This window comes from Mobula birostris, chromosome 2 (genome assembly GCF_030028105.1).
Source record: "Mobula birostris isolate sMobBir1 chromosome 2, sMobBir1.hap1, whole genome shotgun sequence".
Lineage (NCBI taxonomy): Eukaryota > Metazoa > Chordata > Chondrichthyes > Myliobatiformes > Myliobatidae > Mobula > Mobula birostris.
Genome location: NC_092371.1, coordinates 177,693,344 through 177,717,142, shown reverse-complemented (window position 1 = coordinate 177,717,142; position 23,799 = coordinate 177,693,344). Strand labels below are relative to the sequence as shown.

Here is a 23,799-nt window from a genome sequence, read left to right as displayed (position 1 = left end):
TCCAGTTTTCTGTCCCTTCGGTTTTCTGTCATCCACATCCCTCCGGTTTTCTGTCATCCAGGTCCCTCCGATTTTCTGTCATCCAGGTCCCTCCGGTTTTCTGTCATCCAGGTCCCTCCAGTTTTCTGTCATCCAGGTCCCTCCGGTTTTCTGTCATCCACGTCCTTCCGGTTTTCTGTCATCCACGTCCCTCCGGTTTCCTGTCATCCAGGTCCCTCTGGTTTTCTGTCTTCCACATCCTTTTGCTTTTCTGTCATTCAGGTCCCTCTGGTTTTCTGTCTTCCACATCCCTCCGATTTCCTGGCATCCATGTCCGTCTGGTTTTCTGTCATCCCCGTCCCTCCGGTTTTCTGTCATCCCCGTCCCTCCGGTTTTCTGTCATCCAGGTCCCCCCGGTTTTCTGTCATCCCCGTCCCTCCGGTTTTCTGTCATCCCCCCCCCCCCAGTTTTCTGTCATCCCCGTCCCCCAGGTTTTCTGTCATCCCCGTCCCCCCGGTTTTCTGTCATCCAGGTCCCCCCGGTTTTCTGTCATCCAGGTCCCTCCGGTTTTCTGTCATCCAGGTCCCTCCGGTTTTCTGTCATCTACGTCCCTCTGGTTTCCTGGCATCCATGTCCATCTGGTTTCCTGTCATCCCTGTCCCTCCGGTTTCCTGTCATCCAGGTCCCTCCAGTTTTCTGTCATCCCCATCCCTCCGGTTTTCTGTCATCCATGTCCTTCAGTCTTCTTTCCAAATGTCAGTAGGACACAGATGAAGAAACTCATTGGCTTATTCCAATTCGAAGGTCTCATCTGTGGGAGATGAGGGCACTCCATTGCCACTGAGGTCATTGGTAAAGTTCAGTCATATTACTCCACAGTCTGTACACGATAAGATACAGACATGATCAGCAGAAAGAAACACATTTTTAGAAAACAGTTTCTAAGCATAGAACAGTACAGCACAGTACAGGCCATTTGGTTCATGATGTTGTGCTGACCTTTTAACCTACTTTAAGATCAATCTAACCCTTCACTTCCACATAGCCCTCCATTTTTCCTTCATCTAGGTGCCCATCTAAAAGTCTCTTAAATGTGCCTAATGGATCTGCCTCTGCTATCAGTCCTGGCAGGGCATTCCACACACTTATCTTTCTGTGTAAAAAAAAAAAAATTATCTCTGACATCCCCCTATGCATTCGTCCAGTCACCTTAAGGTTAAGTGCCTTGGTATTAGCCACTTCCAGTTTGGGGAAAAAGTCTCTGGCAATCCACTCTATCTATGCCTCTTATTATCTTGTACACCTCTATCAAGTCAGCTATCATCCTCCATCACTCCAAAGAGAAAAGCCCAAGCTCACTCAACTTATCCTCATAAGACATGCTCTCTAGTCCAGGTCACATCCTGTTAAATCTCTTCCCATGCCAACTACATATCCCAGCCCTCCACTGCAGATTGTGCTGTAATACAGGTTGCCTGAATATATTCCCCAAACCTGTTTGTGGAAGAGTTTTGACTATAGTTAAGCCAGCTATGAGTGCCTCACTGGACAGAGAGTGCAGGCTGACAGAAATGTTACCCCCTTGTTTTTGTCTCCGTAGATGCCGCCGCCCCAGTGGCTGGAGCCCCAGGAGCACCTATGGATGTCATGTACTACGATGCCAATAAGGACTACGTCATCCTCACCTGGAAACCACCGAACGTCACCCATGAGAGCCCTGTGATTGGATATTTTGTCGATAGGTATGAACTTGTAGCAGAGAAGTAAGGGAGGAGGGGGTGATGTTCATGCCATCAGTTTAAAGGAGCTCACTGTGTAATCATTTGGTGAGCATCTACCAAAAACAGCATCAGTCAGGGTACTGAGCACAGGAGTTGGGACCTTATGTTGCAGACATGTAAGTCATTGGTGAGGCTGCACTTGGTGTACTGTGTACAGTTTTTATTATCTTGTTATAAGAAAGACATGGTTAGACTGAAAGGAATAAAGAAAAGATTTACAATCTAGAGAATCTAACGTATAGGGAGAGGTTGGCGGGCTAGGTCTTTATTCCTTAGAACATTCGAGGATGAGGGGCGACCTCGTAGAAGTGTTTGAAATTATGAGAGGGAGAGATGAGGTGGATGTTACAGCCTTTTCCCCAAAGCAGGGGAGTTCAAAATGAGGAGACACAGGTTAGGGTGAGAGGGGGAAAGAGTTAAAAGGGACCTGAGGGGCAACTTTATCAGTCACAGGGAGATGAGTTAATGGAACGAGCTGCCAGAGGAAGTGGTTGAGGAAGGTACATTAGTATCATTTAAGAAGAACTTGGATAGGTACATGTAGGGGTGAGGCAAGGAGGGATATGATCCAAATGCTGGAAATTGGGATGAGCTGGGTGAGCTCATTTGTGGATGCATGAGATTCTGCAGATAATGGAAAATTTGATCAACATACATAAAATGCTGGAGGAACTCAGCAGGTGGGGTAGCATCTATGGAGAGAAATAAACAGCCAACTTTTTTGGTTGAACTCATCAGGTCTAAAAGAAGGATCTCAAGTCAGAATGTCAAATGGTCATCTCCCTCCTTCAATACTGCCTGACCTGCTGAGTTCTCCAGCATTTTGTGTATGGTGTTTGAGCTCATTTGTATTCTGGCCATAACCAAATTTTGATGTCAGAGTAGAACATGACTCTGCACTTGAGGTCTACGTTGGGTGAAGTTGTGGTGTCCATGTCAGTGGTACAAGTGTCAATACTTTCTCACTGTTTCTGCAGGTGTGAAGTTGGGACAGACAACTGGGTCCAATGTAATGATGCTCCGGTTAAAACCTGCAAGTACCCTGTGACTGGCTTGCTTGAAGGCCGGTCCTACATCTTCCGTGTACGAGCCGTCAATAAGAGTGGAATCAGCAAGCCTTCCAGAGTCACGGATGCTGTGACAGCTTTTGACCCTGCTGACTTTGCGAGGCTTCAGAGTGAGTACTTTTCCATTTACAAATTAACATCCCCCAGTACAGGTGACGGAACACTGGACATACGTGCTAAATCACACCAATCCCAGTCCCACCGCACTGTCGACGCAGCCAGTGGGCAAGCTCGACGCTCAGAGCAGTTTCTGAATTTATCCGCTGTGTCAAAGACAACCCAGAGCGCAATGAGCTATAAGCAGACTGGGGCCGGCTGGGAGTTTTCTCACTGGAGTGCAGGAGACTGAGGGGTGACCTTATTAAGATTTTTTAAACCATGAGGGGCAGGGATAGGGAAAATGCACATGGTCTCTTCCCCAGGGTGGGAGAGTGGGAAACTAGAGGGCACAGGTTTAGGGTGAAAATGGAAAGATTTAAAGGGATGTGAGGGGAAAAATTTTCATCCAGATTCGGTATATGGAATAAGCTGTCAAGGGAGCTGGTTGAGGTGGATACAGATCCAATGTTGGACTGGTACACAGACTGGAGAGGTTCAAAGGGGATATAGAACAATGTTAGGAAGATGGGTTGAGCTCACATGGATATCCTGGTAACATGGATGAGTTGGGCCGAAGGGTCTGTTCTCTGTGGCTCTATAACACTGCGCTGCAATGTGCCGAGGTGGGAGGGAAGATGCCAGGGGTGTGGTTGGTGGTGGTGGGGGGGTGTATTTATTTATTTAGAGATACAGCACAGAACAGGCCCTTCCAGCCCACTGAACCGCACCGCAGAGTAACCCACCTATTTAACACTAGCCTAACCACAGGACAGTTAATCTACCAACTGGTACATCTTTGAAACGTGGAAGGAACTGGAGCACTGTAAGGAAACACATGCAGTGTCCAGGAGGATACACAAACTCCTTACAGACTGCATCAGAATTGAACTCTGAACTCCGATATAAAGAGGTATAATAGCATTGCGTTAACCACTACCATGGTACCACCTCATGAGGAGATGAGGTGCCCAGGTGGGAGATCAGGTGCCCATAAGCCCAGGTGTAACATGCCCAGGAGAAGGAGATGAGGTGACCAGGTGGGAGATCAGGTGCCCATGAGCCCAGGTGTAACATGCCCAGGAGAAGGAGATGAGGTGACCAGGTGGGAGATCAGGTGCCCATAAGCCCAAGTATAACATGCTCAGGAGAAGGAGATGAGGTGACCAGGTGGGAGATCAGGTGCCTATGAGCCCAGGTATAACATGCCCAGGAGAAGGTGATGAGGTGACCAGGTGCAAAGTGTCTAGGTGGTAAATAAATTGACGTTCTTTGAGCATCGGATTGAGATAGGTAGAAGAGTCAGTGAGGGTGGTAAAAGTGCTGGCACTGGAAGGTTAGAGTCCAGGGGTGTTGGGGAGAGGGGAAAGCGGTCTGCTAATGGGCATTTAGTTCCTCTGGCGTGGAGGAGATTGCATCCCAAGCAGAGGATGCAGTGCACTAGATCAGTAGAGCAACTGCCTCACCTGCAGGGACTGCTTGTATCCCTGGATGGTGGGAACCGGCAAGAGGAGAAACACATCTCCCGTGGTGGGATGGGAGAGAGCAATAAGAGAGGGAGCAGATGGTGGATTAGAGAGTTGTTAAAAGAAGAAATAGTTGCCATTTTGTTTAGATCTTTAATTTTTTCAAGGACCAACTTTATTTGCCACGTACATTTACATGTACGGTGTTTGGAAACTGCTGTGGTGTGTTGGTTAGGGCGTGACGTGCAACAACCTTCACAATTATACAGAATGAAGAATTATAAATAAATAAGGTTAAAATACAGATATGGAATGAAAAGTACCCCTCAACTACTTCCCCTCAGCCATCAGATTTCAGAATGGGCAATGAACCCATGAACACTACCTCAATTTTTATTGCTCCCTTTTTGCACTACTTATTCAATTTAGTTTTGTTATATATGCTTTTTTAATTCATAGTCTCTATTATTATACATTGCAATGTACTGCTGCCGCAGAACAAGTTTCATGACATATGCCAATGATATTTTGTCTGATTCTGATTCTAAGTACATAAATATCAGCATGTAATTACAATGTAAGCCACATTATGAAATGTCTCTTGCAAAGGTTTTTGATCATTTTTGTTCATATCCCTTGCTGAGCACTCTTCTTACGTTGTTGTTTTCTTTCTTAGCCATCCACTTTGATGCAAGTAGACAGATCGTGATTTCCCAGGATGATCTGGAAGGTAGGTTCAATTTCAAATTTTTCCTTTGTGCATCTTAGCTCTGGTTATTAAAAACATGGATATTGCAAAAAGTATTGTGTGACTAACAAATGTATGAAATTCATATCTGCCACTCATTTTGAGGATTAACCTTTTGCCTGCCAAGTTGAAGTGGATCAGAATGCATTGCGATGGATTGTGGCAGCGTGTAAGTGTATAATGTAGAGATTAGTCTAAGGTCAATCTTCAGCTTAGAAAGAAACGGTCTGAAAGTTAGAAAATGAGCAGTTGGCTTGAACTTAGTTTCAGTGACAGGAATGGAGCAGGAGAGCAGCTCAAAGGTTGTGGGTTTGAACTCGATCTCCAGCACTCTCTGCATGGAGCTTGCACGTTCTCCCTGGCACCATGTGGGTTTCATGGCAGGGCTATAAAATATATGGTGCATAATTAGGCCCTTGAGCCCACTGAGTCTGCTCTGGCATTGAATCATTGCTGATTCTTTTTCATCCCCATTCTCCCACTGTCCTGTGACTGTTAACCAGCTTATCAATCAAAAACCTATCACTCTCCAGTCCCCTCGAAACAAATGCAGGCATTGTATTTGCCTTCCTTACCACTGACTCTACCCGCAAGTTAGCATTTAGGGAATCCTGCATGAGGACTCCCAAGTCCCTTTGCTCCTCTGATTTCTGAATTTTTTTTCCCTGTTTAATGAGGAGTCCACATAATTTTCTTTATACTAATGTGCATAACCCGACATTTCACGATGCTGTATTCCAGAGGTCACCTCTTTGCCCAATTTAAACATAGTGATGGGATGATACTATATCCCTGGGCCAAGCAATCCCTGCCTCTAAAACTCTTTTGCAAAACTCAGGCATATGGCAAATCCACACGACCAAGCACAGCTTCTGTCACAGCTGTGATTGTTGTTCAATGTTTCTGAAGCATAAATACTTTTATTTTAAATGTAAAATATTTTTCTACTCCTGTAAACTGTGACAAAATCCCTCTTGTTCCTGACCTCTACCCGTATGGCCTTGTTTGAAGAGCCTTCTGGGATGTCCTCCCTCAACCGTGTGCTCCCTGACTCTCCAATGCTGCTTCCTCCTCTATATCCTCCTCTATTTATAAAGATTTCTTAAAAATACATAAGAAACCGGAATCACTTCAAAGACTTTGAACACTATCAAAAAATAATTTTAAAAGGTACAAGGCAGATGTCAATTCTTCCATTCAGGCCCACAGTCCCCATCCAAGTGCCCATGTTAAACCAAGACTTGGCACAGGAGACAATTCCCAGGTGGCAGTGTTGCCAAGCTCCTGCTCTGAGACTGGGCTGGAATGGTTGCCAGAACTTGACCAATTTGGAACATAGAACCTAGACATAGAACATTACAGCACAGAAAAGGCCCTTTGGCCTACAATGGTGTGCCAATCTTTTAACCTGCTCTAAGATAAATCTCCTACATAGCCCTCCATTATTCATTCTCAGATTTATCAGCACTTACACTGACCAGTAGAGGTGGTTGCATGCAGGGTGGCTGGAATAACCCAGCAAAACGTGGTCCAGGACTCTGACTCATATAGAGATAATTGGCAATTTGTTTGTTATTGTCACATGTATCGAGGTGCATTGGAAAACTTTGTTTTGCATGTTGACCATGCAGATTGTTTCATTACAACAGTGCATTGAGGTAGAACAAGGAAAAGCAGTAGCAATGCAAAATTACATTTACAGAGAAGGTGCAGTGCAGGGAGACAATAAGGTGCAAGGTAGATTGTGAGATGCGATGTCCAGTAGGAACTGTCCTTGAGCCTGGTGGTACACAATTCTCAAGGCTTTTGTATCTTTGGCCTGAAGAGAGAGAGGGTAAGAGGGAATGATCGGGGTGGGTGGGGTCTTTGACTATGTTGGCTGCTTTACAGGCAGTGAGAAGTGTAGATAGTGTCCATGGAGGGGAAACTGGCTTCCATGAGGTGCTGAATTTATGGAAGATGTGATTAATCCAGATAGACTGCTGGAATTAATTGTACAATGTCAACCCAGACTATTATAGAAAATAAAGGGTTAACTTACCTTACTGGGTCTCCAGTGGTGGAATTTAGTCACAGATTGGCCTGTGAATCTCAGACCAGCTTCCAATTCACTGGGTCGTGATCTGAATGACCAGCCCATCCAACTGCATCCCAAATAATTCTTATGAGGACTTATAGTCAATATCTAAACACCCTTTCATGATTGAAATGTGAATCACTTGTCTTCCTTCTGATCTGAACTCTTAGAGCGTCTTTTCCCAGCCAGTTCCACAGAAATGTAGAAGAGGTGCAGGTTCACTGTAGTCACACTGGAATAGCATATAGAACATTACAGCACAGTACAGGCCTTTTGGTCCCCGATGTTGAATGATAGATAATCTTGGACTAAGACAGAAAATGTTGGATCCAGTCAAGCAGCATCTACGAGAAGAGAAACAGAGTTAATGTTTCAAGTTGAGGATCCATCCAAAGATCAGGAAGGTTCACCTTTATCCTCTATCGTGCAGGTATTTCCAACCAAATGTGATCTTTCTCTTTAGTCTACTTGCACTGGCACAGCAATATTTTTTTTTGAAATTGGTGCTTTAATCTACAAGCATGTATTTGCTATGAGACCTTTAGCCATGCGAACATTAGGAACAGTGATCTTCTTCCACCCCGAACAGGCGATGTGAAGATCACTGGCCCACCCACAAATGTGCACGCAGCTGAGACCAGCAAGAATTACATCGTACTCAGCTGGGAACCCCCGGATCCACGGGGCAGGAATCCACTGAAGTACTACGTTGAGAAGGTATTGCATGTGTACTCCTGGGATATTGTTGTGACAATTTAATTTTGTTGCCGCCTTAATTTTGCAATTTACGAATAAGTTTTGAGTCTTCAACCTATAACTTCATCTTAAGATGCTGATGGGTTCACTTAAGAAAGGGTGAGGTTTGGTTCAAAGGGGCTGCAATGTTCTGGCTTTGTCAAATGACCCATTTTGTGCTGTTCTCAAGATTGAGGAAAATAGGCCACAGTTTTTGCAAAGGGTAAGCATCACCATGGCTACAGTCCAGAATGTAAGACAAAGGGTTAGCACCACCAGGGGCAATACTCTGTTGAAACAACCCACAGTGCAGCTGTGGTGATGTGGCAGTGACACACAGCCCCAATTAATGGTTCTGAACTGGTGATTATTTAGCTTAACCCACCTCCCCAATCCTCTCCCAACCCTTGCACCTTTTGGAGGACTCTAGCTTCAACAGGTCAGGTAAAGTTAAACAAAATGTCCATGTTATGAAACACAATATCGTAGCACAGTGACATAGTGGGTGGAGCTAATGCCTCACAGTGCCGGTGACCCATGTTCAATACCAACCTCCACCGCTGTGTGGAGCTTGCACGTTCTTACCCCTGGGTGCTCCGCTTTACCTCTACATCCCAAAAATATGCAGATTGGGAGGTTAAATGGACACTGGGAATTGCCCCTAGTGTGCAGAAGAATCTGGGAGAGTTGATATGAATGTGTGGGGGAATACAGAGCTTTGAAAAAGAATTCAGCCCCCAACTCTTTGTTCATATAGATGAGTATTACATCAGGGATTTTGATCAATTCAACCGAGATTTTTTTACTTGTGAATCATATGCTCCCTTTTCACAGTAGAGTGCATAAAACAGGGAAAATTGTAAAGCGTGAAAAACAACAAATTTAAAAACTGAAATGTCTGCATTTCAGAAGTATTCATCTCTCTTTGCTGAGCACTTACAGTGATGCTAGAAAGTTTGTGAATCATGTCGAATTTTCTCTATTTCTATATAAATATAACCTAAAATGTGATCAGATTTCATGCAATTACAAATTTCATGTCACATTCTGGTGATAATAAACCTGATTCTGATTCTGGAAACTAGATAAAGAGAATCCAATTCAACAAATAACACAAAAATGATCTAATGTTACATGTAATTGTTGGAAAAAGTATACAAAACTTTGCTTTCAGTAACTGGTATGACCCGCTTGTACACAATAACTTCAACCAAACATTTCCGGTAACTGTTGATCAGTCCTTCACATCGGCTTGGAGGAATTTTAGGCCATTCCTCTTATAAAACTGCTTCAACTCCGGGATGTTGATGGGCTTCGTCACATGAACTACTTGGTTCAAGTCCTTCCTCAGCATCTCTATAGGATAAAGTCAGGACTTTGATTTGGCCATTCCAAAACATGAAATTTCTTCTGCTTTAACCATTCTTTGGTGCTCTGACTTGTGTGCTTAGGGTTGTTGTCTTGCTGCATGGCCCACTTTCTCTTGAGCTTCAGTTCATGGATGGATAACCTGACATTTTCCTGTAGAATTTACTGGTACAATTATGAATAGTTCCATCAATGATGCAAACCGACCTGATCCTGAGGCAGCAAAGCAGGCCCAAACCATGACACTGCCACCACTATGTTTCACAGATGGGATGAGGTTCTTGTGCTGGAATGCAGTGTTTCCTTTTTGCCAAATATAATGGTTCTCACTTAAGCCAAAGCATTCTATTTTGGACTCGTATATTCTTCCATGAATATTCTTTCAAGAGCCTTCTGGGTTATCCACATGGTCTTTAGCAAACTTTAGATGGGCAGCAATGTTTTTTTTTTGGAGAGTAATGACATCCTCCTTGCAATCCTGCGATGCACACCATTGATTGTTGTTCAGTGTTTGCCCGATGGTAGACTCATGAACACTGAGATCAGCCAATGCAAGAGAGGTCTATAGATCCTTAGATGTTACCCTGGGGTTCTTTGAGACCTCCTGGAATATTACACATCTTGATCTTGGAGTGATTTTTGATGGTCAGCCGCTCCTGGGGAGATTAACAATAGTGTAGGATTTCGTCCATTTGTACACCATCTTACTGACTGTGGATTGGTGGAGCCCAAACCCTTTAGAAATGGGTTTGTATCCTTTTCCAGCCTGGTGAGCACCAACAATTTTTTTTCTGAGGTCCTGTGAAATCTCCTTTGATCGAGGCATGGAACACTTCCAAAAACCTCTGTGGTAAAGATCAGACATTGATAGCGAAGACCCAGGTTTATGTTCTTTAAATAGGGCAGGGCCTCCCACACTCACACCTCATTGTCATCTCATTGATTAAAACACTGGACTCTTCATTTTTCTCAATAAATAAATGAACAAGTATAATGATTTTTGTGTTACTTATTTAATTGGGTTCTCTTCATCTAGTTTTTGGACTTGTGTGAAAATTTGATCACATTTTATATCATATTTATGTAGAAATAGAGAAAATTCTACAGGGCTCACAAACTTTCGAGCACCACTGTAGCCAGTGGTCTTTTTAGATAAGTCTCTATTACCTTTGCACAACATGATGGAGCAAGATCTGCCCATTCCTCTTTACTGAATTGCTCAAGCTGTGCCAGGTTAGTTGGGGATCGGTGGTGGACAGCAATCTTGAGGTCTTGCCAGAGATGTTCGATCAAGTTAAGGTGAGGACTCTGACTAAACCACTCAAGGATATCAGTTTTCTTCATTTGAAGCCACTCTCTGGTTACTCTGACAGTGCGCTTTGGGTCATGGTCCTGCTGAAAGATTAACTTACTCTCCAGTTTAAGCTTTCTGGCAGAGGCTAGCTGGTTTTTAATCCAGGATCTCCCAGTATTTAGCAGCATTCATTTTACGATTAATCCTGACCAGATTCCCAGTCCCTGCTGTTGAAAAGCATCTCCATTGCATGATGCTACCTCCACAATACTTTACAGTAGGCATGGTGTTACTTGGCTGTTGTGTGCAGCATTAAATTTATGCCGCTGCTTAGTGTTAAGGCCAGAAAATTCCTCTTTAATTCATTCAACAACAAGACCTTCTTCCACATCTTTACAGTATCTTCTAAGTGATACTTTGCAAAGTCTTTAAGGGCAAGGATGTGCTTTTTTTTAAGCAAGGGATTATTCCTAGTCACTTTTCCATAAATACCCTTTTTGTACAAGGCCTTGGACATTGTGGAGCCATGAACGTCATCTCCAATTGCAGCCATGGACTTCTGCAGCTCACTCATAGTGACTGTTGGTGTCACAGTAGATTCTCTTATGAGTGCTATTCTTCTCCAGTGACTAAGTTTGGAGGGGTGCCGTGATCTAGGCAGTGTGGCTGTGGTTTCATATTTTTTCCACTTTTGCATGATGGACTGTACTGAGCTCTGAGGAGCCTTTGAGACTGTCTTGAACCCTTCCCCAGATTTGTGCTTCTCTATTATCATTTTCCTGACTTGTCTTGAATGCTTTTTTGTCTTCATTTGATTTAGTCTGATTGTTGACAGGTTTTGGAATTTTTCTTTTGATTTGACATGACATGTTTTGATTTCACCTACATGTTTTGTAGGTTACCTCAACATATCCTACTTCAATATATTTCAGATTAAGAAAATGAGACAGTAAAGTGTAAAAATAGTTGTGGGAGCTGAATACTTTTTCAAGGCACTGTGTGTGTGTGTGTGTGTGTGTATATATTATATATAAAAATTCATATATGAAAATAAGACCATTGGATCACAATTAGGCCATTCAGCCCATTGACTCAGTTCCACTACTCCAGCATGGCTGGTTTATTAAGGCTGATCTATACTTGTGCGTTAAATGTACGCCGTAGGTACTGCGTAGCCACAAACCCTACGCAGTATCTACGCTGAAGCCTACGCCGTAGCCTAACGCGCACCTCTTCCAAAATGTAACTACGAGTCGCGGTGACGCAGACCGCAACAACTGTGATTGGTCCACTTGGTAGCATCGCATTTCCTCCTACGCTGCAATAGTTTGCCATTGGTCGATTGAAGGGCAGGGAAGGAACTCTAGCTGCAATGCTTACAGACCTCTGAAATTATGGAGGACCCTGTGCTTGACACCAGTTTGTAGCTAGCTGCTACAGCCTGTTGACTTCCACCTGAAGCTAAAACTCGAATGGTGACTGCTAGTCTCTGAGTATACTGTATATACACTGATGTGAAATAAATGGCTGGAGACAATGAACCAAATCATCAAATCTACCTGCTGACATCCGAAAATATTTGAAATGCATTTCCTCGTCCATGTCTCTTAGTGGACAGACAAGCACAGAAAATTCACCCTCCTTCAGTTTCAGTCGCCATTGTTTGAGGTTTGAGTTTCTTTGTGTTGAGTTTCAACATGAAGAACCTCAACACAATGGCATAGAAATCCTGCCGCCAACTAGCGTTTTGGCGGTGAATTGCAGAGCAACGCAGACACACCAACGCACAAGTATAAATGCTCACAACGGCGTAGCCCACTTGCATATGCTGTGGCGTAAGCTAGTATGCACAAGTATAAATCAGCCTTTATCCCTCTCTACCCTGTTCTCCTTCCTTCTCCTTGTAACCTTTGACACCCTGACTAATCAAAAACCTATCAACCTCCACTTTAAATATACCCAATGGTTTGTCTTCTACAGCCATCTGTGGCAATGATGTCCACTGATTCACCACCGTCTGGTAAAAGAAATTCCTCCTCATCTCTGTTCTAAATGGACATCCTCCTGTTCTGAGACTGTGCCCTCTTGTCGTAGACCCCCCCCACTATAGGAAATTTCCTCTCCACATTCACTGTACCTAGGCTTTTCAATATTTGATAGGTTTCAATGAGATACCTCCTCCTCCTTTGAATGAGTATGGATGAGTACAGACCCAGAGCTCCTCAAATGTTGACCCTTTCATTCCTGGGATATTTCTCGTAAACCTCCTCTGGAGCTGAGCCAATGCCAGCACATCCTTTCTTAAATAGGACCTCATGGTAGCACAGCAGTTAGTGTGATGCGATTACATCTTGGGGCGTTCCAGAGTTTGGAGTTCAATTCCAATGCTGTGAAGGGACCCAAAACTGCTCACAAAACTTTACATGTGGACTGACTATTGCCTTGTAAAGTGTCTGCATTACAAAGTGCACAAGAACCAAATGTAAAACATTGATAATTGGTGTATTTGAAGATTCATTTACAGATCACGGGAAGAGCAGAATTCTGATATTGTCGACAGGTTGTTTTAGTGACAGAAAATGTGAATCAAACTCTCTATCCATAACGCATTGTACCGAACGTTTAAATAGGCAATTGGGCTGTTCCTGCCACCAGTTTCTCATTTCTATTTCAGACAATGGCCGGCAGCTCCTCCTGGCAAAGGGTCAATGTGGAGATTGCTGCGAGATCACCACGACTTGCAATCTTTGACTTGGCTGAAGGGAAGTCCTATCAATTCCGTGTCTTTGCGGTGAACAAGTTTGGTATGAGCGAGCCATCGGAATCCACTGAGCCAATCCTGGTTCAGGATCGCATCGGTAATGTTCCTGTTCCAAACCCAACTCATTTGATGAAAGATTGTTTACTGCAAACATAGAATGGAGACTACACAGCACAGTACAGGACTTTTGGACCACAATCTTATGCTAACCCTTTAATCTACTTCAATATCAATCTAACCCTTTCCTCAAAGTTTAAAGTAAATTTATAATCAAAGTTCATATATGTCACCATATACAATGCTGAGATTCATTTTCTTGCACGCATTCACTATAAGTACAATGAAAAAATAATAATAATGAATAAGCAATAAATATCAAGAACATGAGATGAAGAGTCTTTGAAAGTGAGTTCAGTTCCCATGTAACCCTCCATTTTTTCTTTTCTCCTGTGCCTCAAATTCCCCTAAATGTTCCTAATGTATCTGCCTCTACAACCACCCCTTAATCAAACATAATTTTCCTTTTGTGACTGGTACACGGATTTTCTCTAACTGCTATTACTAGTCATTACAATCAGTCGCTTCCTGAGTCCAACATCCACCTGCTCCGTCCTTGAAGTTGTTCAGTCCCTTCAGCTCTGCAATACTCTGGCCAAGAGAGTCTCAAAGCGTCACAACGTTAGAGACTAAAATCTTCCTCATTTCTGCCTTCAAACTGACTGATTGCATCATGGTCTGGTAAGGCAATTCGGATGCTCAGGAACATAAGAGGCTGCAGAGAGTTGTAGACTCAACGGAATATATCACATCCACATCCCTCCCCACCATTGGTAGTATCGACAGGCGATGCTACATCAAGAAGGCAATATCCATCATCAGAGATCCTCACCTTCCAGGCCATGCTATCCTCTTGCAGGCAGGAGGTACGAAGCCTGAAGTCCCACCCCACCAGATTCAGCAACAGCTTCAACTATTCTGTTCTTGAACCAACTGGCACAACCCTAATCACTGCAGATCAGGAACACTATGACTACTCTAGCCACTTTACACTAAAATGGACTTCGTCTATTTTTGTTCTAATTGTGATTTTTCTTGTAAAAATTGTGTATAGTTTATGTTTAATTTATGTTTTTCTTCTGAATATTGTGTCTCTTTTGCAATAGCCTGTGTTGCACATTGCACCTGTGAAGTCAGGTACCTGTGCATTTGACAATAAACTCAACTTCATTCCATGCAAAACAATACCTGATACCTCGGGCCTCCTCCTCCCACCCCCATGACCATAATACTCACTACATTCTCAAAGAACTTGAATAAGTTAACAAGCATTTCCAAACTTGTAATCAGTATAATAGGCATTGCCCAAGGCTGTATTACTAATTACTTGGACATGCATAATCTATTTTTATTAACAAACATCTTAATGTGAGCAAGTTTAATTATAATATATATGACAAGAAACCAATGTGCAAAAGAAGATAAACTGTGTGGTGTGTTTCTGTGTGTGTATTTTTATTTATATATATATATATATTTATTTGTGTGTGTGTGTATATGTGTGTGTGTGTGTGTGTAAAAACACACGCACATACACACACAGTATATACAAAATGAACTGAAAGCATGAGTAGTAGAATCCTTGAAATTAACTCTATAAATTGTGGAATCAGTTCAGCGTTGAAGTAGTTTGGGGCTGGTCCAGGAGCCTGATGATTGTAGGAATAATAACTGCTTTTAAATCTGGAGATGTGGAACTTAAGGCTTCTGTACCTCCTACATGATGGCAGCAGTGAGAAGACAGCATCCACTTTAGCTAGCCCTTCAATGTTCAATAGCTTTCAATAAGATCCCTCCTCATGCTTCTAAATTCCAGTGAGTACAGTCCCAGAGCCATCAAACATTTCTCATACAGTAACCCTTTCATTCCTGGAATCATACCGGTGAACCTCCTCTAGACCCTCTCCAATGCCAACACGTATTTTCTTAGATCAGGGGCCCCAAATCTGCTGACAAATCTCCAAGTGTGGTCTAACTAAGGCCTTATGAAGCCTCAACATCACATCCTTGCTCTTATATTCTTGTCCTTTTGAAATAAATGCTAACATTGTATTTGCCTTCCTGACCTCTGACTCAACCCGCAAGCTAACCTTTCTGAACCCTGCACAAGGAATCGCAAGACCCTTTGTACCTCATATTTTTAAAATTTTCTCCCTGTTTAGAAAATAGTCTACTCCTTTATTCCTTCTAACAAAGTGCATGTCTATGCACTTCCTTACACTGTATACCATCTGCCTTTTCTTAGCCCATTCTCCTCTGCAGACTACCTGCTTGCTCAACACTACCTGCCCCTCCACCTATCTTTGTATCATCTTCCATCAAGTCCGTCATCCAAATCATTTACCTATAATGTGAAAAGAAGCGGTTCCAATACTGACCCCTGTGGAACACTACTTCATCAATAGCCAACCAGAATAGGCCCCTTTATTCCATCTTTGCCTCCTGTCAGTCAGCCAATCTTCTATCCATGTTATTATCTTTCCTGTAATACCATGGGCACTTATCTTGTTAAACAGCCTCATGTGTAGTCAAAGTCTTTCTGAAAATCCAAGTAAACAACATTCACTAATTCTCTTTTGTCTATCCTGCCTGTTATTTCCTCAAAGAATTCCAGCAGATCTGTGAAACAAGATTTCTCCTTAAGGAAACCATGCTGACTTTGGCCTACTTTATTAGGTGCATCCAAGTACCCTGAAACCTCATCCTTAATAATGAACAACAACATCTTCCTAACTATTGAAGTCAGACTAACTGGCCTATAATTTCCTCTCTTCTGCCTCGCTCCCTTCTTAAAGAGTGGAGTGACATTTGTAATTTTCTAGTCCTCCAGAGCCACTCCAGAATCTAGTTATTCTTGACAGATTATTACTAATCCCTCCACAACCTCTTCAGCTACCTCTTTTAGAATCCTAGGGTATAGTCTATATAGTCCAGGTGAATTATCTTTCTTCAGATCTTTCACCTTTCCAAGCACCTTCTCCTTAGTAATAGCAGCTACACTCACTTCACTCCCTGACATTCTCTAATTTATGGCATACTGCTAGTGTCTTCCACAGTGAAGACTGACACAAAATACTTATTAAATTCATCTGCCATTTTTTGTCCCCCATTACTTCCTCTCAAGGATCATTTTCCAGGGATCCAATATCTACTCTCGTCTCTCTTTTACTCTTTATATATCTGAAAAAACTTCTGGTATCCCTTTTATAATATTGGCTAGCTTGCCTTCATATTTCATCTCTTCTCTCCTTATGGCTTTATTAGTTGCCTTCTGTTGCTTTTAATAGCTTCCTAATCCTCTAATTTTCAAAATTATTGCTATATTATATGCCTTTTCTTTTCCCTTTATGCTTTTTTGACTTCCCTTGTCAGCCACGGTTGCATCAACCTCCCTTTGGAATACTTCTTCATCTTTGGGATGTATATATCCTGCATCTTCTAACTTTCTCCCAGAACTTCCAGCCGTTGCTGTTCTACTGTCATCCCTGCTATTGCCCTCTTCCAATCAACTTTACCACACTCATGTCTCTGCAATTGCCTTTACTCCACTGTAATACTGATACACCTGCCTTGTCTTCTCCCTCTCCAACTGCAGGTTAAATTCTATCATTTGATCATATGATCACTGTCTCCTAAGAGTTCCTTTACCTTAAGTTCCCTAATCAAATCTAGTTCATTCCACAATATCCTATCAAGAATTTCCTTTCACCTTGTGGGCTCAACCACAAGTTGCACTAAAAAGCCATCTCGTAGGCATTCAACGAATTCCCTCTTTGGATCTAGCAGCAACCTGATTTTCCCAATCTACCTGCATATTGAAATCCCCCATGACTATCGTTCTTGTTACCTACCTTTTCTATCTCTCACTATAATTTATATCCCACATCCTGGTTATTGTTTGGAGGCCTGTATATAACTCCCTTCTAACTCTTGCAGTTTCTTGACTCTATCCGCAAGGATTATACATCTTTGGAACCTCTTTCTAAGAATTTGAGTTTTTTTTTAACCAGAAGGGCCACCTCATCACCTCTGCCTACCTGCCTATCTTTTTAGTACAATGTGTATCCTTGGATGTTAAGCTCCCAACTGTGATCTTTCAGCCATGATTCAGAGATGCCCACATCATACCTGCCAATCTGTAACTGCACTACAAGATCTTCTACCTTATTCCGTATACTACTTGAATTCAAATATAACATCTTCAATCCTCTATTCGACACCCTTTTCAATTTTGCTCCCATGTTACACTTAAACTCATCACTGTGACTGTACTTTTACCATATCCTCTATATTATCTCCCTCAGATCCTCACGAAACCCTGCATCTACTTGTATATCAACTCCTCCATTCTCAGTCCTATCACTCTGGTTACAACCCTACTACCAAATTAGTTTAAACACTCCATTCCAGCTCTGGCAAACCTTCCCACAAGCCTTGAGAAGGCAGCCAACATAATCAAAAACCCCTCCCAGGCCAGTAACTCTCTTTCCCCCTCTCTCATCAGGCAGAAGATAGAAAACCTTTTCCCCCGGGATCAATAAAGTATGACTATGACTACTACTACTATGACTAAACCTTGAGAACATGTACCAACAACTTTAATTCAGTTCTTATCAAACTCTTGAATAGAGCTCCCGTATGATAAAGAAGAATACTTGATGTCTCAATCTACCTCACTGTGGCATTTGTACCTTATTGTCTATGTGCATTGCACTTTCTCTGTAACTGCAACATTGTATTCTACATTCTGTTATTACTTTGTCCCAGTACTAGCTCAATATGTTTGTGTTTTGAAACAATCCGTATGGATAGCGTCTAAAACAAAGCTTTGCACTGGATCTCAGTACCTGTGACAGTAATAAGCCAATCATTAATTACCAAGTAGCTAACACACTCAAACTCTGTACAGTCGAGGGACTGAATCCAATGCTGTGCTGAAATTGTTGAGACTCTTGCATTTTTCAGTTGTGTGATTGATATGTAATATCTCCTCTTTTTGTACAATTACTCCTTATCCCTCCTCTATCCCTGAACTGTGAAGTTCAGCTTCAGATTTATTTATCACATATATGCAGAAACATGCAGCGGAATGTGTCGTTCACATTAACAACCAACATAACTTAAGGATGTGCTGGGGGCAGCCCTCAAGGTATCGCCAAACATTTCAGCAACAACATAGCGTAACAGTTAGTGTGATGCTCAGAGCGTCAGAGTTTGGAGTTCAATTCTGATGTTGTCTGTAAGAAGTTTGCATGTCCTTCCCATAAGCACATTTGTTTTCTCCAGGTGCTCCGGTTTCCTCCCACAGTCCAAAGATGTACAGGTTAGTAGGTTAATTGGTCATTTTATTGTTCTATAATTAGGCTAGTGTTAAATAGGTGGGTCACTGGACGATTTGAATCATGCACGCGCACAAGGACAGTTTTCTGACCCCAGGACATGTCTCCAGTCTCCAGGCTTTGGTCATCAGGCTTTGATTTCCAGAAGTATGCAATGCACAAGATTAAAGCACATAAGTTTAGTACTTCAAGCTATTTTAAAAAAACATATTATGGTGTGCATCTCTCAAAACCTTTTGATTTCAGTTTAGAAGATCTTGATGCTGGTGTTGCACTCTGACTTCTCCCTAATGCTCTTTAATGTTATTTATTCTTCCCTCTTTCAGAGATCCCGTCTCCTCCAAGTGGTGTCCGATGTGCGAGAAACACCAGGCATTCGGTAGTCGTGCAGTGGCTGCCTCCCAAGAACAGCAGTGAGCTGATTGGTTACTACATTGACTCCTGCCTACTGGGAACCAGTGACTGGCAGCCGTGTAACCATAAACCGGTGAAATATACCAGGTCATTCTTACAAAGCCTTGCCTTCAATTTGTACAAAGTCAAACTTGCTAAATTAGGCAATCAGTAATATATGTTTCCATTGTATCCGATGATGACAGGAAACCTGCGTGGGAGAGTTTTTAAAATAGAAAAGCCATTATACTGGGGCAGTTCCATTCACTCAATCTCAGAAGTTGGATCTAGTTGTACAAGTAGTCGTCACGATTGGGGTCTTCCTTGGTTGCAATGGATGACCGTGACTTCATCTGCTCCTTGTCATGTCCTTCACTCTCCACAAAGCGTTGGAGAGCCACTTTCCTGGCTGTTGAGTCTTACTGTTGATCTCATCTGCCTCGTCTGTTGGAGCTGATCTTGCATGCTAACACAGGCATACATCTATCTCACCAGGGGATGAGGCTCACCGGCTACCCTCACCTGGTTTAGCCCGTCTGTCGAGGCGGTGTACCAGGCTGTGGCTCCTGTCACATGCAAACAGCTACTTAGAGCCACAGGTAAGAGCTGAGGGTCCAGTAGGAATCAAAAGCAGGTGAGCTGCCCTAGATTGGACATGACAAGCCACTTCACCAGCGGTGCTACCCTTCACAGGACACCCCATACAAACCACTGTAATTGCTGCCACAAAACAACAAATTTCAAGGCATTTGTCAGTGACAATAAACCTGATTCAGATTTAATAAGCAACCATTAATGTGCTCTGAGATTCCAGAGCTCCTCGGTGGCCCAGTGGAGTGGGTCGGTGCCGATATGGAATGTTTGTCCTTGCAGGCTTGGCACTATGGTCTCTGTCCATTCCCCGTCCTGACAATGGAGGTGGGATGGACCTCCTCTGGACTAGAGGATCTGTATTGGAGAAGGGGCCAGGTCAACATGAGAGGACTTTGCTATCTGTCTGTACGTTTTGGCCTATTTCTCCATGTGGAATATTTCTGTCTATTCCACAAGCTATTGTATACTGAAGTTGGCAGGCATGAACCCAGTAGAACTCTGGGATGTGGGGCTTCTGGCCACCCAGGGTCACTTTATTTCACTCAGCTAATGCCATGTGAAATACCAACCAACAGAAAATGTAATGCAAAACCAGGAAAGAGATGAGTTTCAACAAACTGCAACCATCTCTTCCCTCAAGTTCCATTATCTTCATTCCTTTGTCATTTCCATCCATCAGCTCCCAGCCTCTGTCGCTATTTGCACCCTCCCTTCCTCCATCTCCGTATCATTCCCCTCACATAGATCCACTCATCACCTCCAAGCCTCTGTCACTATTCCCACCCTCCCGTCTTCCTATCACCCCTCCTCACCTGGATTAACCCATCACCTGCCAGTTCTTGCTCCACCCTCCCCCTCACCTCTTTATGCTGGCTATCTCCCCTCTATCTTTCAGTCCAGATTGAGGGTCTCAATTAGAAACCATGTCTGCCTATTTCCCTCCACAGATGCTGCCTGACCTGCTGAGTTCCTCCTGTTTCTGTGTTGCTCCTGGTTCCAACATCCGAATTCTCCCATGTCTGCAGCTTTTTCTTTTCATTTTAGATTTTATTCAGACAAGAAAAGAGTCTAACAATTCTGAAATTCTGTTCATGCTCAGATGTGTGAGTACTTTAATTACTTCAACACTTCATGAACATTTCTGTTCTCTCCCCGTTAGATTTGTAGTTCATGGCCTAATGAATGGGCGCAAGTACATCTTCCGTGTGAAAGCCGTGAACGCTGTGGGGGTCAGTGAACTTTCTCAGGAGTCGGAGCCCATCGTTGTCCAAGCAGCTCTGAGTGAGTGTCCGGTCATGACTCTTGTACCTGTGGCTATTATTAGAGCGGGGAAAGAATGCAAATAATGATTGGAATTTAACCTCTTGCTGGTGAGCCAAAGGGCAGGGATGCACTATTCTGTGGAAAGGAATAAACTTAATAATAGAACATAGAGAATTACAGCACAGCACAAGCCCTTCAACCTACAATGTTGTGCTGACGTCTAACCTACTCTAAGATCAATCTAATCCTTCCCTCCTGCATAGCCCTCTATTTTTATATCATCCATATACCTAAATATTTCTTTAGTGTCCATAATGCATCCGCCTCTACCACCACCCCTGGCAGCGCGTTCCATACACTCACTGCCTCCGTCCAAACAACTTGCATCTGACATCATACTTATACTTTCCGAATACTTTGATAGGAAGGAGTGCAGAGGTAGGAACTAGCAGTGGGTTGAGTTCACATTGCTCTTCAGTCTGACTGCTCTCCTGTTCTACTCTTCCATTACTCTGTGATTTGCTGATGGATTTTCTGAATATTAGAAAATCCAGTCATGTGGAGTAGGAGAACATCTTGAAAATGAACTATCAGATATTATCACTATTAAAATTTCCTAGGGTGGAAATGGCTAATACAAAATAGCATAATTTTAAGGTGATTGGAGGAAAGTGTGCCAGGGGTAGATTTTTTTTAATATAGAGCGCAAGGGTGGTAGTAGAGATAAATATATTAGGGACATTTAAGAAATTCTTAGATAAGCATGTGATTAAAGAAAAAAAATGGAGGGTGATGTGGGAGGGAAGGGTTAGTTTGACCTTGAAGTAGGTTTAAAGGTCAGCACAGCATTGTGGGCCAAATGACCTGTGCTGTGCTGTAATGTTCTATGTTCAAAAATGTTTATAGTTTCATCTTCAAAATGAGGTTGAAGAGAGCCAGAGAGCAGAGAACATGACTAAAAGGGCAATGTTTCTCTGGGGAAGGTACCAGGGATTGTCAAAAGCATTCACAGCCTTATCTGATTCTGAATCTTGTGGAGTGTGTTTGAATATTTTCAATAAATGATTTCAACATCACTCTGAGTCCCATTACAAGTTGGTGTTTAAAGTTATCACCATTCCAAAGGATACAAATGAGAGAAATTGTCATGTCATATTCTCTGACTTATATCTGCTGATTGTTTAATGCACAAATGGTGATTCAAGATGTTGGGGTTGTGGGTTCGGAGGCATTCTTGAAAAAACATTGATTACAGCTGCTAATGCAAGAGGAGGCAGATGCTGGAATCTGGAGCAACACACAAAAGCAGTGGAAGAACTCAGTGGGTGGGCAGCACCTGTGGAAGGAAATGGGCTGTTGACTTTTCCAGTTGAGACCCTTCATCAGGACTGAAAGATAGAGAGGAAATAGCCAGCACCCACCAGCTTGCCATGCTACCCTGAGTTGTTTTTTTTTCTCTGTTTCAGAAGGTATCTTTAATGCCAAACTTAGTAGAAGGCAATTCATCCAGGCTCATGGATAAGTATCCACTGTCCTCTCCTATTAGATTCCTCCTCCTTCAGCCCTTTGCCTCTTCCACCTATGACCTCCCAGCTTCTCACATTAGCCACCCACCCCCAACCAGCAACATTCCCCCTCATCTGGTTTCATCTATCACCTGCCAGCTTGTATTCCTTCCCCTCGCTCCAGCTTCTTATTCTGGCTTCTTCCCCATTCCTTTCCGGTCCTGATGAAGGGTCTCAGCCTGAAACATCAACTGTTTATTCCTCTCCATAGATGCTGCCTGACCTGCTGAGTTCCTCCAGCATTCTGTGTGAGTTGTTCTCGATTTCCAGCATCTGCAGAGTCTTGTCTATCTTCATTGAAACAATGGACAGAAACACAACTACATTAGCAAATGTCAGTTATGATCAAGTAATTTCAATCCTTTTATATAGTTGAGCATTTTTAGTAATATGGGTGTTAATTATGTGTTGTATTTAAATTGCTTTCTTTATGTGACCCTTTTAGGAGGAGGGGTTCCTCACGGTAGGTACTGTGAAGCAATTAGTCACATTTGTTTTTGGCTAACACCACTTTGTTTAATAGATCAGATTATTAACATTCCACAGTGTTGACAGTCATCAGCACAGTTTAAAACTCACTTCTGATTAAACTTAAAGTGTCACTGTTATCTAATTACAGGACAGTCAGTTTTAAATTCTCACAGGTCATCTGTTAATGATTTAGGTTGGATTTTACACCTGTTTTGGAATGGTTATAAGTCTGAACTGCTGTAGCATTTAGCTGGAATGGAAATGGGGAAGATTGGTGAGGAATCTTTGAGATGGGCCTGGGAAGATTAAGTTTGGCACGGACTAAATCGGCTGAACAGCCTGTTTCTGTGCTGTAGTGCTCTATGACTTGATGCAACTGAATGGTTGGACTTATTTAGAAAAGTTGGGACTGTTTTCCCTGGAGCTGAGGAGTGACCTGATAAAGGTTTATAGGTAGGTGGATGATCGCAGTCTTTTCCCCAGGGTAGGAGAGTCTAAAACTGGAGGGCATAGGGTTAAGGTGAGAAGGGAATGATATAAAGGAGATCAAAAAGGCAACTTTTTCACACAGTGCTGGGTATATGGAATGAGCTGCTAGAGGAGGTGGTAGAGATTGCAGTAACTGCAACATTTTAAAGATATTTTGGATATGGAAGGTAAGGTTTAAGAGGTTATGGACGAATCACAGGGACGTAGGACTCACTCAGCACTGTACCTGGTCAGTATGGATGAGAGGGGCTGAAAG

The 23,799-nt window shown here is 42.8% G+C and overlaps 1 protein-coding gene across 4 annotated transcripts in view; it reads left to right on the top strand.

Moving 5' to 3' along the window:
• Nucleotides 1-23,799, top strand: part of myom2b (myomesin 2b) — a 147,300-nt gene that overhangs the window by 61,756 nt on the left and 61,745 nt on the right. For 2 of the 4 annotated variants that reach the window (XM_072251126.1, XM_072251128.1), the window contains exons 11-18: nucleotides 1,580-1,721; nucleotides 2,738-2,937; nucleotides 5,066-5,119; nucleotides 7,804-7,931; nucleotides 13,286-13,469; nucleotides 19,095-19,269; nucleotides 20,915-21,036; nucleotides 23,029-23,046. In XM_072251126.1, coding sequence (XP_072107227.1) covers nucleotides 1,580-1,721; nucleotides 2,738-2,937; nucleotides 5,066-5,119; nucleotides 7,804-7,931; nucleotides 13,286-13,469; nucleotides 19,095-19,269; nucleotides 20,915-21,036; nucleotides 23,029-23,046 — 1,023 coding nt within the window. The remainder of the gene's footprint in view (nucleotides 1-1,579; nucleotides 1,722-2,737; nucleotides 2,938-5,065; nucleotides 5,120-7,803; nucleotides 7,932-13,285; nucleotides 13,470-19,094; nucleotides 19,270-20,914; nucleotides 21,037-23,028; nucleotides 23,047-23,799) is intronic. The other 2 variants (XM_072251129.1, XM_072251130.1) reach the window with 1 other exon arrangement.